The sequence below is a fragment of the Labrus bergylta genome, chromosome 23 (assembly GCF_963930695.1).
Source record: "Labrus bergylta chromosome 23, fLabBer1.1, whole genome shotgun sequence".
Taxonomy (NCBI): Eukaryota; Metazoa; Chordata; class Actinopteri; order Labriformes; family Labridae; genus Labrus; species Labrus bergylta.
Window position 1 is genome coordinate 7,789,296 of NC_089217.1, and position 14,532 is coordinate 7,803,827.

The following is a 14,532-nucleotide window of genomic DNA, read 5'->3' on the forward strand; positions in this document are numbered from 1 at the left end:
GTCCCGCATGTCGTTCCCCACTCTGCATGATGCCGGACTCTGTCCAGTGTCCTGTCTATAAATAGGGGCATAAGGAAAGCCAAAATATATACCGTATATATTTAAATTCTGGGTAGATTTTTACATTTTGATTTGTGATAAAGATGAAATGTATTACTTTTGGATATTCACACATTTAAATAAGAGGACGAATGACATGCATGTAATCATCTTGTAGTCTGCATTCTCAGGAGTCAAGTGGCAACAAAATTGCCTTAAAATTGAAAATACAGTATTTGTCATGCTCGTTATTAGCCAAGCGAAGGACATTTGGGACAAAAAAAATGTTTAGATAGCTTTTATTGAAAGTGCATCAACACAACATTCACACAAGCCTACTGCACAACATTGTATTGGCCACCTTTAAAACCATGTCCCACTGTAAAGGTTTGAAAACATAAATAGCAGGAAATGACATCATGCACTAGGTACATTTCTGTTTGTACATTACAGAAATAAAAGGGCAAGATGTGCTCATGGATCAAACCAGCTTTTATTCCATATCCTCACACCTTGCTCAAAAATGAAACATTATTTGGCATCAGTTCCGTTGACTGAAACAAAGGATCTGTGTACTTGAGAAAAAAAAAAAAGTGCATTCAGGATAAATGAAGTGGATTAACTGAAGTGACGAGGCTGGTCAGAGAAACAAAATACTTCTGAATCATAGAAACAGGAGACATGTATCTGCCACCCTGATGTTTGGTGATTGTATGTGATGGTGTTGAAAATGGCAACAGAAAAAAATTAGTTCACTTGTAAACACAATTGTCAGCAAAAAGAATTTTGTACTGCCTCAAATTTTATTAAATTCAAACTTTGCTAAAAGTTTGAAAAAGGCACTGCATTATAAACAAATGTTTAATACTCTGCTACTACAGCAAATCCCTGTGAGGGGAAAGAAAGGAAAACCTGATGTCACCAACAGAGAGGGATTGAAAGGCTGAACAGAATGAAGTCTTTATTCGAATAAAAGCATTTTTAAATTAATTTTAAAGAGCACCAAATTCACAGTGATGAGTTGCATGGTTTTGGTTAAGAAATGAGAGCTGCAAACATGATGGAGATTAAAATCATTTGATAAGAACCCACCTTCCTTTTGAAGAAAAGATGCTTGATCATATTATACAAGGGAACAAACAAGTTCTCAAACATCCTGCAAAACCAGCGTTGAACCTTTTCTTCACACACTACTGAAGCACAGACTGTGTTTCTGCACATTTTAGCTCGTTTAGCAAAAACATCACTCGAGGCCATTTTCAAGGCATACCATTCTTTTGTTTTTCCTATTCCAATCACAGTCTAAAACAACTCTACGACTTTAAGGATGGGTAATGTCAAAGTTATGAAAGAAGAAAACAGTTTCAACCATAAAAAACACGACAGTGTAATGACTTCATAACTCAAACAAGTTAAAGCTCCTGGAAGTTTTTTTTTTAGAGATTTCATTTGATTTTAAACGGATTGGCTAAAATGTGCAAAACCACTGTCTGACATTTTTAAGACTGAAAATATTATTTTGCTCAAAGTATCTATTAAAATAAATGTGAATGTTCACAAATATGAAAGACAAAGTGTGCAAACAGCAATATCAGATGATTTAAGCCCCCCCCCTAGAAAAATGATGAAGTCCTATAAATAAATACACATGCATTCTTCTTTTGCACAGAATTCTTAAATTTCAATTGAGAGAGGGTAGTCTTTGAAAACATGACATGGCAACAAAGTACTTCCAGCTGCCAGAGTTTGGAGGATGAGAAGCAGGACTGTGGATTTAGTTTGACATAAAGGCATCATGTAAGGAACAGTGGGAGGAGTGAAGTAAAATCCATAAAACATTCCACATTTATTTTCTCTATCATCACTGAAACTGCAAAAAAAAAAAAATAAGAGCAAACTTAAAGGCATCCCATTGTTTTAAGGCGGGGCTACGTTAGGCAGGGGAGGGAGAGGGAATTTTCCAGAGAATTTTTCCTGTGAATTAAATTCTGTGCTCTGTCATCGCCTTCCAGTCCAGCCTGGTCAGTCCCATCCATTCATTTGTTAGTCCTTCCTCCTCCCCTGGAGCCTATTTCAAGCGTTCAATGAGTTCCTGTGTGAGGCCCAGGTTGAGCAGCTGCATGGTGGGGAGTGAGATCAGGTGGGGAAAGGCCTTTAGGAGCTTCTCCCAGCACAGTTCCAGCAGGCTTGGCACATCCAGCCAGATCTTAAAGAGAGAGCCAGTCCTCTTGTTCTCATGGATGTTCACTACGCCACCATGAATGTACATGCAGCCAGCCTGGAGACAGAGTGATGAGAATAATTATCAACTTTACTACAGAAATTAAATTGTGCATGTGGTTCAAAGCGTCCTAACAGGCGATCGTTGATGATTTGTGGGACACTGTGACTGACATAGTATTTTCTAAATAGGTGGCCGGGTGTTTAGTTTGTGTGCCCCATGTACAGAGGCTGCAGTCCATGAAGTGGGCTGCCCAAGTTAGAATCTGAAATCTCAAAAAAATATATACATACAAAAAAAGATTCTGAGAGATCTGGAAAGGGAAAATGATAGTTTCAAAATCAGACTGCTGGTTTTGCTGTCATATAGAAGTATAAACTTACCAACAATTCCAGAGGTATTTTTTCTCTTTTTCTTCTACATGTTTATCGGATAACTATGAAGGTCAGAGCCTTACTTACTGGAGTGACAGCAGCACAGTGGAAGTAGGCCGGCTCAGGCATCACAGCTGGTAGTTTGTTCCACTGAAAAGTCTGCAGGTTGATCTTCCACAGATCAGCTAATATAAGTTCCCCGTTGTATCCTCCGCAGATAAATACATCTGCAACACAGAAATGTGCATCATCAAATTCTGTTCATGCATCAAGTCCACCTAGTACACAAGGTTTCACACATGAGGCTGTGACATCTGAAGGAACACCTGTGACTCTTTGAAGCACATTAAAAGACTTGGTACTTTTTTATTCAAGTGAATCTGTTAATTGGAAAAAAAAAACTCACCACTTTTTATTTGTACACAACTATGGCACCTCCTAGGAGCAGGGTACCCTGTGGGAAGAGCAGACAATTCAGAATGGTGTATATGAGAGAAAAGGACTTAAGTTAGGATGAGGCGCAGACAACAGACCTATTTTGTCATGAGGTTTTGTTGTTATCTCCTCCCAGGAATTGGTCTCCAGATTGTAAGCATGTATCTATTAAAAAGACACAACAGCCTAAGTGAGGGTTTAGTGCAGTGGTTAACATGGATTTGGCTTGTTTACAAAATAAAAGTCTTACATATTTGTTTTCAGACACAGACTGCATGTACATCTGTAAGACCCTTGTATTGGTACAATATTATAAGCAGATGATGATGTTTGATAACTGAATAGTAAATGGACTTGGACTTGTTTAACTCTTCTTCCAAACATGACAAGCGTTACTACACTACATGTCACAATCATCCATTCACACACTAATGGCAGAGGACGCTAAACAAAGTGCCCAACAGTACTATTCCCAAACATTCACATGCCACCGCCATAGTAGTCACCTTTTAATTTGAGAATTTATTGCATAATGCTGTGTGTATGTGGGTATGTGTCTTTACTGCAAACTAATGCTAATGATGTAAAAGTTGATTTATAGACCAGATCCTGCTTTGGCTTTCATTTTAAAAAATACATTTATAACCTCCAGTGTTGTAGCTGGTGTAGTACCTTGTCCAGAGGGTAAGATGTCCAGGAAGTTCCTCCTCCCAGAATGTAGATCCTCTGTCTGTCATGTGCTATTTCATGCCTGTACCTGTCACATACATGAAACCATGCAATGTCAGTGTTTACACCACTGAAAGGATCCCTAGCTTAGTTTAAACCTGAAGCACATTCAGGTACAAAAAGACATACCGTTCCTCAGGCAGGTCGTCAGGAGGGTTGTTAGGTTTGAGGTGGATCCACTCCCTGGTGGTCAGATCCAGCCTGTGAAGGTCTGTGCTGTAGATGTATCCCGTCGTCCCTCCAAATACGTACAGGAAGCCGTTTATAATAACCATTGCCTGTGGAAAGACAGAAAACTTAAGTCACTACTATTTTTTCAAATCAATAGATTGAATTTGGCTAAAAGCAATAAAATCAAATATTCTAAAAGGACAATTTGTGAGGTTTACTTGTCCATAGATTCGGTTGGGCTTCTTCCCTCTGCAGTTGAGCAGTGACCAGCGCTTGTACTTCACATTACAAACATGTACATCGTTGCCATTGTTTTCACCAAAGGGGATCCCAGTGCCGCCAAACACCAGGAGGTTGTTACCGTGCAAAACAGCTGGAGAAAGACAGAAACACCGAACTCAATTTCCATCCACATTCTTGTGAGAGAAACAACAAGAGTAAGTATTACCTGACATAGACGCCAGCTCTGTGGGCATGTAGCCCTCTGTGCGAATCTGCTGCCAGCAGCCTGTTGCAAAGTGGTACCTCCACAGCTCCCTGAACAGCGGATAGTCTTCATTCTCAGGGCCTCCGGACTCATCGTAGTCAGGGTTGTACCCTCCGAACACATACAGGTTAGTGTTGTCAGCCACACACCGATGCCCACTACGAGCTGGGGGAGTACGAAGCCCTAGAGAGGGAAGAACAAAGGTTTCACCACACGAGCCCCTCTCTCCTCTGCTGTTCGCTCCAACCTCCGTAATCTGAGAGTCATTTTCAATTCTTCTTTATCACTACACAGCCACGTTAAACAGCGAACCAAATCATGCTTTTTTTTTTCCACTTAAGAAATATCAGTAAGCTGAGAACATTAGCGTCTTTCACAGAACTTGAGAGGATTTTGCACGCCTTTGTCTCGTCTCGTATCGATTATTGTAACGCTCTCTTCACCTCACTTAGCACGTCCGCCCCAAAACCGTCTCCAGTCGATCCAGAACGCTGCTGCTCGATTACTCACCAGGTCAAACAAACGGTCTCTCATCACTCCGATACTGAAAACACTGCACTGGCTCCCTGTGGCATATAGGATTACGTTTAAAATTCTCATTCTCACCTTCAGAGCCATTCACGGTCAAGCCCCAGATTATCTGTCAGAACTCATTCACCCGTATTCACCCACCCGTTCACTAAAGGTCAAACACCCTACACCCCGCTGTCTGTCCCGCAGACACATCTAAAGACTGGTGGTGACCGTGCGTTTCAGTCCATAGCACCAATCCTCTGGAATTCTCCAACCGTCTCGCTACGTCTTTCTGACTCTGTTGAGTCTTTTAAAAAAAAGTTAACGTTTAGACAGGCCTATGGGTAATCAGGTCCACCCGGTGAACCTACTCATCTATGTTTTATTGTTCCTGGTTATAGCAGGATTTTATAATGTTGTCCATGACGTACTCATTTTTCTTCTTTCATTGTGTTTTTTATTGATGTAAAGCACTTTGTGACCTTTGTCTGCAAAAAGTGCAACATAAATAAACTTTATTATTATTATTATTATTATGAGTGGAGAGGTAACAGACAAAATATAGTTGATAAGTTTAAGGCAAAATCATTTGTAGTAAAACTTTGGTTGGATTTAAAAAATGCACTCCTCTCTCATGCTAACAATTAATGTTAATCCTCATTTGTTTTTGCACACCTGGCCCCTTAAACTACCCAAAGTAATGATGAAGACAAAGCCTACAATCTAAACCTTGCAAGAAAATGACTTAGTTTGCAGCCATGATGTCTTAAAATACAAAGAGAACTAAGATTTATGCAATTCAGCAAAGCCATAGGTCATTATGGGCAGATCATACTCTGTGTTGGCTTTACTAGTAAAATACTTCTTTTTTTTTAAGAAGGTGCAAACAGGATTAATATACTTTTGCAATACACATTATCTTGTGTATCTTGGGTCTGATTTCTTATTAAAAGAGGAACACGCAGAATTAATGGATGGTGCTATAGCTTGGTCTTTATGCTGAGCAATGTCACAAGTAAGGGCAACATTCAAATGTGTAAGATGTACATAATGACACTGAAGTAGTCGTGAAAGGTGCATGTGAAAGACAAGTTGTGCCAATACTGAGGTAAAAACCTGCAGTTAGCATGTCTTGCTAATGTTGTTGACTGACCTGCTAACGTCTCAGTATGCGGCGGCCTGCCTCTCAGTTTCTCGAATTTGTTCAGCTGCTCTGAACTACGAGCCCCTCCAGCGTCAGACATCGTTTACAATCCGGTCCTCCACAATGACACATCAAATAAAAACAACATCTGTGACTGTGCTGGTTAAAATAATCATAAATTATAACAAATTCCAGTCACTTTGGAAGCGCTTCACATTTTTAGCCCCCGGCCGAGAGCCCCTTGACCAATCAGAGGGCTCGTTTTGTTATCAGGATGTGACGTCACCGGAGATGGGCGGGACGGAGCGCGTCTCTCCAAAACAAAATATTATATTCCTGGAAGTGATTTCCGGTGAGCAGGTGTAAATTTGACTTGAAGTAAAAAAAAAAATAACTGTAATGTTTCATACTTTACAGTACTAACAAAACCCAGGCCTCTTCAGAAATTAAGGAATATAATAATAATAATAATAATAATAATAATAATAATAATAATAATCATAACTTTATTTATATAGCACCTTTTAAAAACACAGGTTTACAAAGTGCTTTGACAAACAGCAAAAACAAGAAAAAAGCAAACTAAAGCAAACACAGAAGAACATTAATAACAGTAAGTATATAACAAATGCAAAATACTAAAAATAATTAAATACAATTCAACAGAAAAGAACCCAAAGTGCACGATACCCAACAGACATATAGAACCCGACCGTCACAAGAACCATCATAAGAACCCAGGAAACACAAGAACCCAATAACAAGAGCTGAGACCAAGAGGAGCAAAGATTTAAAAATATGTAAGAAACTAAAAGAGCTGAAAAAAAGAAAAGATAACAGCAATAAGAAGGTAAGAGCAGTAAAAGAAATAGAAACAAGTGGTTAAATTATCAAAAAACCCCAAACTATAATATTAATAAAAATAAAAAGTAAATATAAATATGAAACATAAATAGACAAAGTAAGTAAGATAAGAAATTACCAAGTTAAAACACAAGAGGAGATTAAGATATGAGCATAAATATGAGATAAGAGCATAAATGAAAGAACAGTAAGAAGCAAAAGAAGATAAAAAATAGTAAAACCAGTAAGAAAAGACATTAAGAAGAAGACTTCAAATAAAAGCAAGTCTGTAAAAGTATGACCACTAACAAAACTCTAAGGCCTATAATAGAATAGAATAGAATTACTTTATTGATCCCAAACTGGGAAATTGTGGCGTTACAGCAGCAGGTCATCCAACACACAATGAGTAAAAAAACACAATGTTAGCAAATCTAAACATAATATAATATTAAATACAAAGTAAATAAGTACTAAAAATATCAAAACTAAGAATGTGAATATATACAACTAGGATTTAACTAAGCATTACTAGTCTTAAATAGGAAGATTAAATATGAATTAAATGTAAATGTGTAAAAACAGAGTTGTAAATGGTTGTAAATTAAATATGAAAGATTAAATGTAAATGTGTAAAAACAGAGTTGTAAATGGACAGTATTGACATAAGTTAAAGTGCATGAGTGTAGACATATTATAAGCAGAAACTATACAATATAACGGCGAGTAGACAGCCAAATGAAGTGAACATGAGTGCAGGGATAATTTGTAAATTGAACATGTGCAGAACAGATTACAGTAAAGGAGAGACAGATATTATCATGATGACAGTTCTCTGCTCGCAAGAGGATAACCCTAAACATGTCATTATTTTATTGTCATGCCTTATAAACATAGTATTACATTATAACCAGCCTAAAACCATGTATGATTTTAGAGTTATGCAACCTTAGAATTTAAACACATTTAAATTATTTTATTAAAAAAATCAAGATGACTGTTCAGATGACTAAATAGTGCCCTCTACAGGATTGTAGAGGGCACTATTTAAAGGTGGGTTGGTGAATTGAAAGTGTTTCCTCCATAAACTGTATGGTTCAGACTAAACTAATACTTTATGTAGGCAGTGGCTGTGTGTGACCAACAACAAGGTGAAGTTATCAAATTAGATAGGTGGGCCTGCAAAACCCACTGGGGGCCACATGCAGCGTCAGAAGTTGTTGTAGGTGTTGTTTATTATTATTATTGAATTCACTGATTTGATAATATTACACCCACATATTCTCCCGCAGTTCACTACGCAGTTGCCACATTGCCCCCCAAAAAATGTAGAATTTCAGCAGTTTAAATTAGGACTGTGGTTGTTTAAAGAGAGCAACAATTGAGACTGCTCCATGAGGTCATTGATAGGACTTACATGCATAGTGGCGACAATTCTCCTCTTCTACTTCTTCCATTATTTATTTATTTTTTTTTATTTTTTTTATTAGAAAATATGCAGTTATATTGCAGGTAATGTGGGAATTATGAGTCTGTGAGAGGGTTTCTAAACATTATGGTACAACAACTGTTTCAAACATATAACCACCTCTGTAAAAAAAAAAAAAAAAAAAAAGTTATTTTACTTCCCTGCTTCCAAACATCACAATCATATAAGCATAAATTACGTTTTCTATCTGATCAGAAGAAAATAAGAATATTATTATCTTCATCCTGGGGGTTTTCAGCGCATTACTTTGTTGTGGTTTCGATTTTCTGAAAGCGGAACTATTCGTTTCAGGGTTCGTTTTTCCAGGGGGACCTCAGAGCCGATCATGGCGACTCTCGGCGGCAGTCGTGGGGATCGTCTCGGCAACTCCAATCAACAAAGGTCTGCCCTTGTGTCTCCAGAGAAAGTTCGTGAACTTCTAAATGACGGAGTGTCGTCACCAGCCGTCGGATCCATCAGGTGCACTTTTAAAACAATAGCGCGCCAACCTGTTTGAATTAAAGGGTGCCGAAGAAGAAGTGAACATGAGCTAGTCGGGTTAGCCACTTAGCCTTGCAGCTCTGTTACTTGAGCCCATGCTTTAACCGCCTTCCGCTCAGATTAATTTGAACAGAAACTGATTTTAAATCTTGTTTTCCCCTGGATGGTAGCTTGTAAACAATTGCTATTGATTGCACTTATTATCTCTGAAATGTACCGACAGGTGTGTGTGGTAGCCAGTCGTGCTATCACAGTCGTGCACACTTACAGATAAGGGGGTGGGGACCGAAAGTTTTACTGTAACGTGATACTGCAACAGTTCTCCATTGATATTGGACTTTTGTTCAGTTTCTGCTCAGCCATCGATGCCAAATGAGTTCTTTATAATTGGATTATACACCATGCATGTGTGCGTTATCTAATCTACCTCTAAAGACGTAGAAAGGAAAATTGAAGTAGCATCCTTTTCTCTTTTTTTCCCCCACTGTTACGCAACCTCTGTCCAGGTGAAATGTGGCAGAACTGTGTGTTCCAGATTCGCACTTATTTTCCCCGTCCGTCTGTTTAACCTTGTTGTGATTTTAAAATATATTATGCACGTATATGTTGTCATCTTAGTCGTTTTATCATTTAGTTAATTATCAAGGTGTGTGTGGGTTTTTTTTTTCTCCCTTTTGTGTGGATTTCAGTGGACAAGGGGATTTGAAAGGTCTGGAAGCAAAAAGCGACACCCGAGCATCTTGTGAGGCAACAAACAAAGATGCCTTCTTCTCAAGAGTGGAATCTTATTCAATATCCTTTCCTCCAATGTGACCTTTGACCGAAAATTGCCTGTTGATGTTAGAGAGGATTTTGAGTAGCAGCAACAGAATATGTCATGATTAACAAATGCAGCCCTTGTTTCTTTATAATATTTAATGAGTGTATGAGTAAACGTAATCAACCCTTATGGGAAATGCTTATTTATTAACTTTAATTCAGAGAATGTATGATGTTTATGTTGAAGACTTGTCGTGTGTCTGAGTGAAATTCTCCTTAGCGTAGCACTGTTTGAAATGGGCAGGCAAACCTCGCACACTGTCCCCCTTGGTTTGCTCCAGATATGGCTGGATCAACGTCGGCTGTGATATGCTCAAATGCTCCAGCTGCCAGGCTTTCCTCTGTGCATCATTACAACCAACTTTGGACATAGAAAAATGTGAGTAAAACTTACAGCAGCAGCAGAAGAAAATGTCAGAACTGACGCTACCTGTTCTTTGGCAAGGTTACACTGATGTTGTCACTCTGCCAAGAAATAAAGGTCACGCAACCCTACCTTTTTCTTTATTAGATGAATCCCGCATTGCAGAGCTATTGGGGCAGCTTCAGACGCAGCATGAGAAGTTTTGCCCGTGGCCTGACTTTCCATGCCCAGGTAGAAACAAACATCTGTTCTAATGCATGTATTAACAATAGTGATACCTAATAGAACCATGTTGTTTCATCTGTATTGACACTGAGTTATCAACATGATGTTCAAGGTAAATGCTGATGTCATTTCAGAGCGTTTCTGGCTGGTTCCAGCCTGTGAACCCCCAGCACTTCTCACCGACTTCTTAGAGCGCTTCCAGAGCGCCTGCCTGCTTGCACATCAGCTGCCGGCCATGAAGCCGGAGCATCTGAAGTCTATGGTGAGGCAGCAGAAGCATTTCTTGTGTTCTGTCTAAAATGCTTTCTGAAACCTTATGTACATTGTTCGGGCCTTGAAGGACCTTTCCAATAGTTAAATGGATAGCCGGATCACAGTTTAAATGTAGATAATAAACAAGGAATTCTAGTTTCTTCACATGTATTTATCATCCACTTTTTTCCTTGCAGGCACTGACTGAGGATGTTGTCAGTGTTATACTGCAGCTCATAGAAGAGGAACAGAAAAAAAAGGGACAAACTCTAAGTACCGAACCTTTGGCTGTCCAGGTGGCTGCATGTATTGTTTCTCTGTGTGGCTGGGCTGCAAGGTGAGATTAAAATCCTCTTCTACTGTCCTTGATCAATCGCTACAAGTATTTAAGTTGCATATTTAAGACAAAATGTTTTTTCCTTTGAAACTTAAATATGCACAATTTCAGCACTTCTTTATCTCGTTAGGATGTTTACACCATGGATTTCTGCTTCTTTTTTTTTTTTTTTAGCCCAGCTCTGAAGGCCATGAACCTACCCATCCTCACCTGTTCGTACTGTATGCGCAAGGTGGGCTTGTGGAACTTCTACCAGATGGAGGGAATGGCAGGAGTAGGAGATGGAGATGGAGATGCCTCATCAAACACTGGAGGCCCGTCTGCTCAGACAACAGTTGCAGCCTCAGCAGGTTCACACGAGGGCCAGGGGGACCCGCCTGCTTCCGCCTCGTCCACCCCTGCTACAACTCCTTCTCGCATGAAGCTGAGGAGTCAGGACACCTCCCGCTCTGAACAGGCAAGCTTTGCACTTTACTCAGACTTACCTTACTCTATATATAAATAGTATGTTACATTTATGATGTGCCAGGCTTCTTTTCACCGGTAATCCTTCGTGTTACAGGGTGAGGGAACTTCCTCTCCTGTAGGTTTGCGTTCCCGGAGCAGAGACTCGCCAAGTCCCATTGAAGAAATGCCGAGTCCTTTGCCAAGGGCTAAAAGGCCAGCGGCACGCAGTAAAGGCCAAGGGGACAACTCCGGGGCTGAAGGTGCTTCCAGCCTGCAAAACCCTCCTAAACGGCTGTGCTTTTCATCAGTTGCTGCTACTGTAAGAACTAACAATCCTACTGTTTTCACATCTTGTGTTTTGCAGATTTATTATGAAGTAGAAGTTTGTGTATATTTGACTTTTTGTACAGGGATGCCTGCCTATGAGAACGTTGTTTATAGAACTATATCAATGCTATGACCGCTTCCTTCAAGAAAGGGGTACACATTGCTTTATATTAGAATCACAGTTTTAATTCTTACCTGTACATTCTCATTTTCGCTTGACAGATTTAGCAATATTTACTTTAACGAGGGCAACTAGAGTTAGTTCTACTCATGTCTATTTGAGTAGCTTTAACAAATGGCAGTGATGAATTTTAAACATCATCAAATCACTTCCCAAGTATCATGAGTGAAAATTACATTTTTAATTAATCATTTATCCAATATTAGTTACAACTCTGCCTCTAATCTTTGATCTTTATCCCACTTTCATATGATATTATAAAGAGCTTTTTGACTTTTTCTCTGTTTCAGGATTGGCTCCTGCAAAAGAATGCTTTTGACCCCCTCTCTCAGCACAGAGACTGGTGTCCCTGGGTCTCTGTGGGAAAGGAGAACGTGGATCCAGGGTCAGCCCCCTTTTTGGATGGAGGAGCTGGGCTTCACCAGCAGGGCTGGAAGGCTGCTCTCAACCTCCTCGTGCCAATGAAAAGGAACTCTAATATATCAGGAGGGAGTCCAGCAGGGGCAAGTCAAGAACTCTGAATTTTACAACAAAAATAATGCATAGCAATTATGCTAGCAGAGCCTATGCTAAGTCCTAAATTCATATGGTTAACTATTGGATATTTAGCTCTTATTTTGAGAATTTCTGGTAATTTTGTGTGCTCTCTTTTCTTCCAGGGCCCTCGTGACAGGTCTAAAAGGGTGTTTGCCATATTCCGTCAGTGGCAGGTATCCACCCCTGCATCTCAGTAGACTGTATTCCATCCATGCAGCACTGGAACACTGAAACAAATAACTGACAGGCCCTCTTCTTGTGGTACAGAGTCTATAGTACCAATGACAGGATTGTCATATCATTGTATGCCATCCATTAAAGTCGTGTTTACAGTCAGAGCTTTTCTGGTGGGAACAGAAGTTGATTGTCTTTTAATGACTTCTCTGTAAACATTGAAGTTCATGAAGGATGCCTGTGAGGTTTTAAACCATTTCAAACTGGGATGTGCAGACACTGCGGGGCTGAACAGGCCTTATATTATGTGTACACGTTAGTGGTCATCAAGTGATTTTAACATATCTTGGCATTTAATTGGCCACAAAGAAGGCCTCTTCTGTTAACCTCTCATGAAGTCTGTGTCGATAGTCCTCCATCACATCATGATAGTGTGGATTTCTGTGGATTATTAGGAAGTACGAATCCCAGATTGTGAGACAGGGCCAAATGGCTTGACACTGGAAAGGTGATGTTTACCTTCTATGTACATTGAGTCATTTGAGTAAACATTAACCTGAGATAAGAAAAAAAAAAAAGCTGTGAGGAAGTTATTTTTGTGTACTGTTACGGATTCTCTTTGAAAAGAACAGAATCCTTTTGGAGTATTGAAATGTTTGTTTTCTTATAGTCCGCGCTAAAATCCTATTTCTCACAGGCAGGGGGTAACGTGCCATGAACTAAAACCTGTTTTAAACTAGATTCAGAATGTCTGTGCTTTTTGCCTTTCTCTGATATTTCTTCGGTAATGCAGTCTTCTCTCTCTTGCATGTGCTTATATCTAAGTAGAATTTTACTAAGGGTTTAATAAAATGCTCTTCTCAAAGTTTGTTTCACTTTGTAAGTCATTCCTCTGGATAACAGTTGGAAAGAGGCATCTCTAATATTTTGGTCGCATGTACACAGTGACTGACCTTTGAAAGTTTCTTGTTTATTTCACAGGGATGTGTTCTTGATTCCAAAACTTGTTTCTTCCATTTACTGCAGGATGTTTCCTTTCAGTACTTACCCGTTGGTGGCAATTTTGTTGCCTTAAATATCTTAACTTATTTGTTTAAAAGAGTAAATGCCACACAGTTAATTCCACTGTACTCTCTGTTCTGTACAAATAACAGGTATATGTCAACTGTATTTAAAATTAATTTGCTGTTATCAAAGCAGATATGAGGCTGTCCTTGGAGTAATTGTAATGCTGTAATTGTAAGCTTTACCGGCCCCTTTTTAAAGCAGTTTCTTGGTTATGTAGCCTGTATAATTTCAACCTCACAATAGATATGACTATAGCTATAAACCATAATTTAGCCCAGGCGTGGGCAACTGGCGGCCCCCATCAACCCTCAATGTGGCCCTCGGGTCAATTTTGACATGTCAATTCATTGGAAACATGACAAAATCTGCCATGAAATCATGAAAACCAGAAATATGTCCACAATAATATTTAATCACAGGTATATGTTGAGTTAAATTTGAGACATTATTGACTGTAATCGTTTTTGTATCCTACAATTTGGCCCCCTGGCAGTGAGAATTAAATGAATGTGGCCCCTTGCTGTGACCAAAGTTGCCCCATCCCTGATTTAGCCAAATAAACTTTAAAGGAAAAGTTTGCAGCGAAAGGTACACAATATCTTTTTGAAAATGCTCTTTTTAAAAGATTGTTGCCAGACATTTTGTGGTATACATTCTGGAGTCCAGCATTTGGGTGTGTCAGTTCTTGAGAGCGTGGAAGAAAGGCAAAACTATGACAGAAAACTGAATTGCCCAACCCTGTAGAATTGTTCAACTATAGAGTAACTTCTATGTATCAATAATCTACCCATTTCAAATCCCTAAACTAAAAATACATGTATACGTGGTGTCAATTTGCACTTAAACGTGAAATTGTAGCTAAAACTACAAACTGCC

At 39.2% G+C, this 14,532-nt stretch overlaps 2 protein-coding genes across 2 annotated transcripts; one reads left to right on the plus strand and one right to left on the minus strand.

The window, feature by feature from the left end:
- Positions 1–321: 321 nt before the first annotated feature.
- On the minus strand, positions 322–6,376 carry klhdc10 (kelch domain containing 10). Its single transcript, XM_065951478.1, has 9 exons — positions 6,123–6,376; positions 4,418–4,639; positions 4,188–4,342; positions 3,928–4,076; positions 3,742–3,826; positions 3,168–3,234; positions 3,041–3,088; positions 2,722–2,861; positions 322–2,317 (listed from the first exon to the last, which is right to left on the minus strand). Exons 1-9 carry the CDS (start codon positions 6,211–6,213, stop codon positions 2,108–2,110), a joined length of 1,167 nt encoding a protein of 388 aa, XP_065807550.1. The 5' UTR covers positions 6,214–6,376; the 3' UTR covers positions 322–2,107.
- A 2,367-nt stretch (positions 6,377–8,743) lies between these two features.
- On the plus strand, positions 8,744–13,453 carry zc3hc1 (zinc finger, C3HC-type containing 1). The gene is made up of 10 exons (XM_020652455.3): positions 8,744–8,904; positions 9,615–9,717; positions 9,973–10,123; positions 10,256–10,339; positions 10,468–10,595; positions 10,783–10,922; positions 11,097–11,379; positions 11,485–11,688; positions 12,168–12,380; positions 12,537–13,453. The coding sequence occupies exons 1-10, from the start codon at positions 8,771–8,773 to the stop codon at positions 12,609–12,611; spliced, it is 1,515 nt and encodes a 504-aa protein (XP_020508111.2). The 5' UTR covers positions 8,744–8,770; the 3' UTR covers positions 12,612–13,453.
- Positions 13,454–14,532: the final 1,079 nt, after the last annotated feature.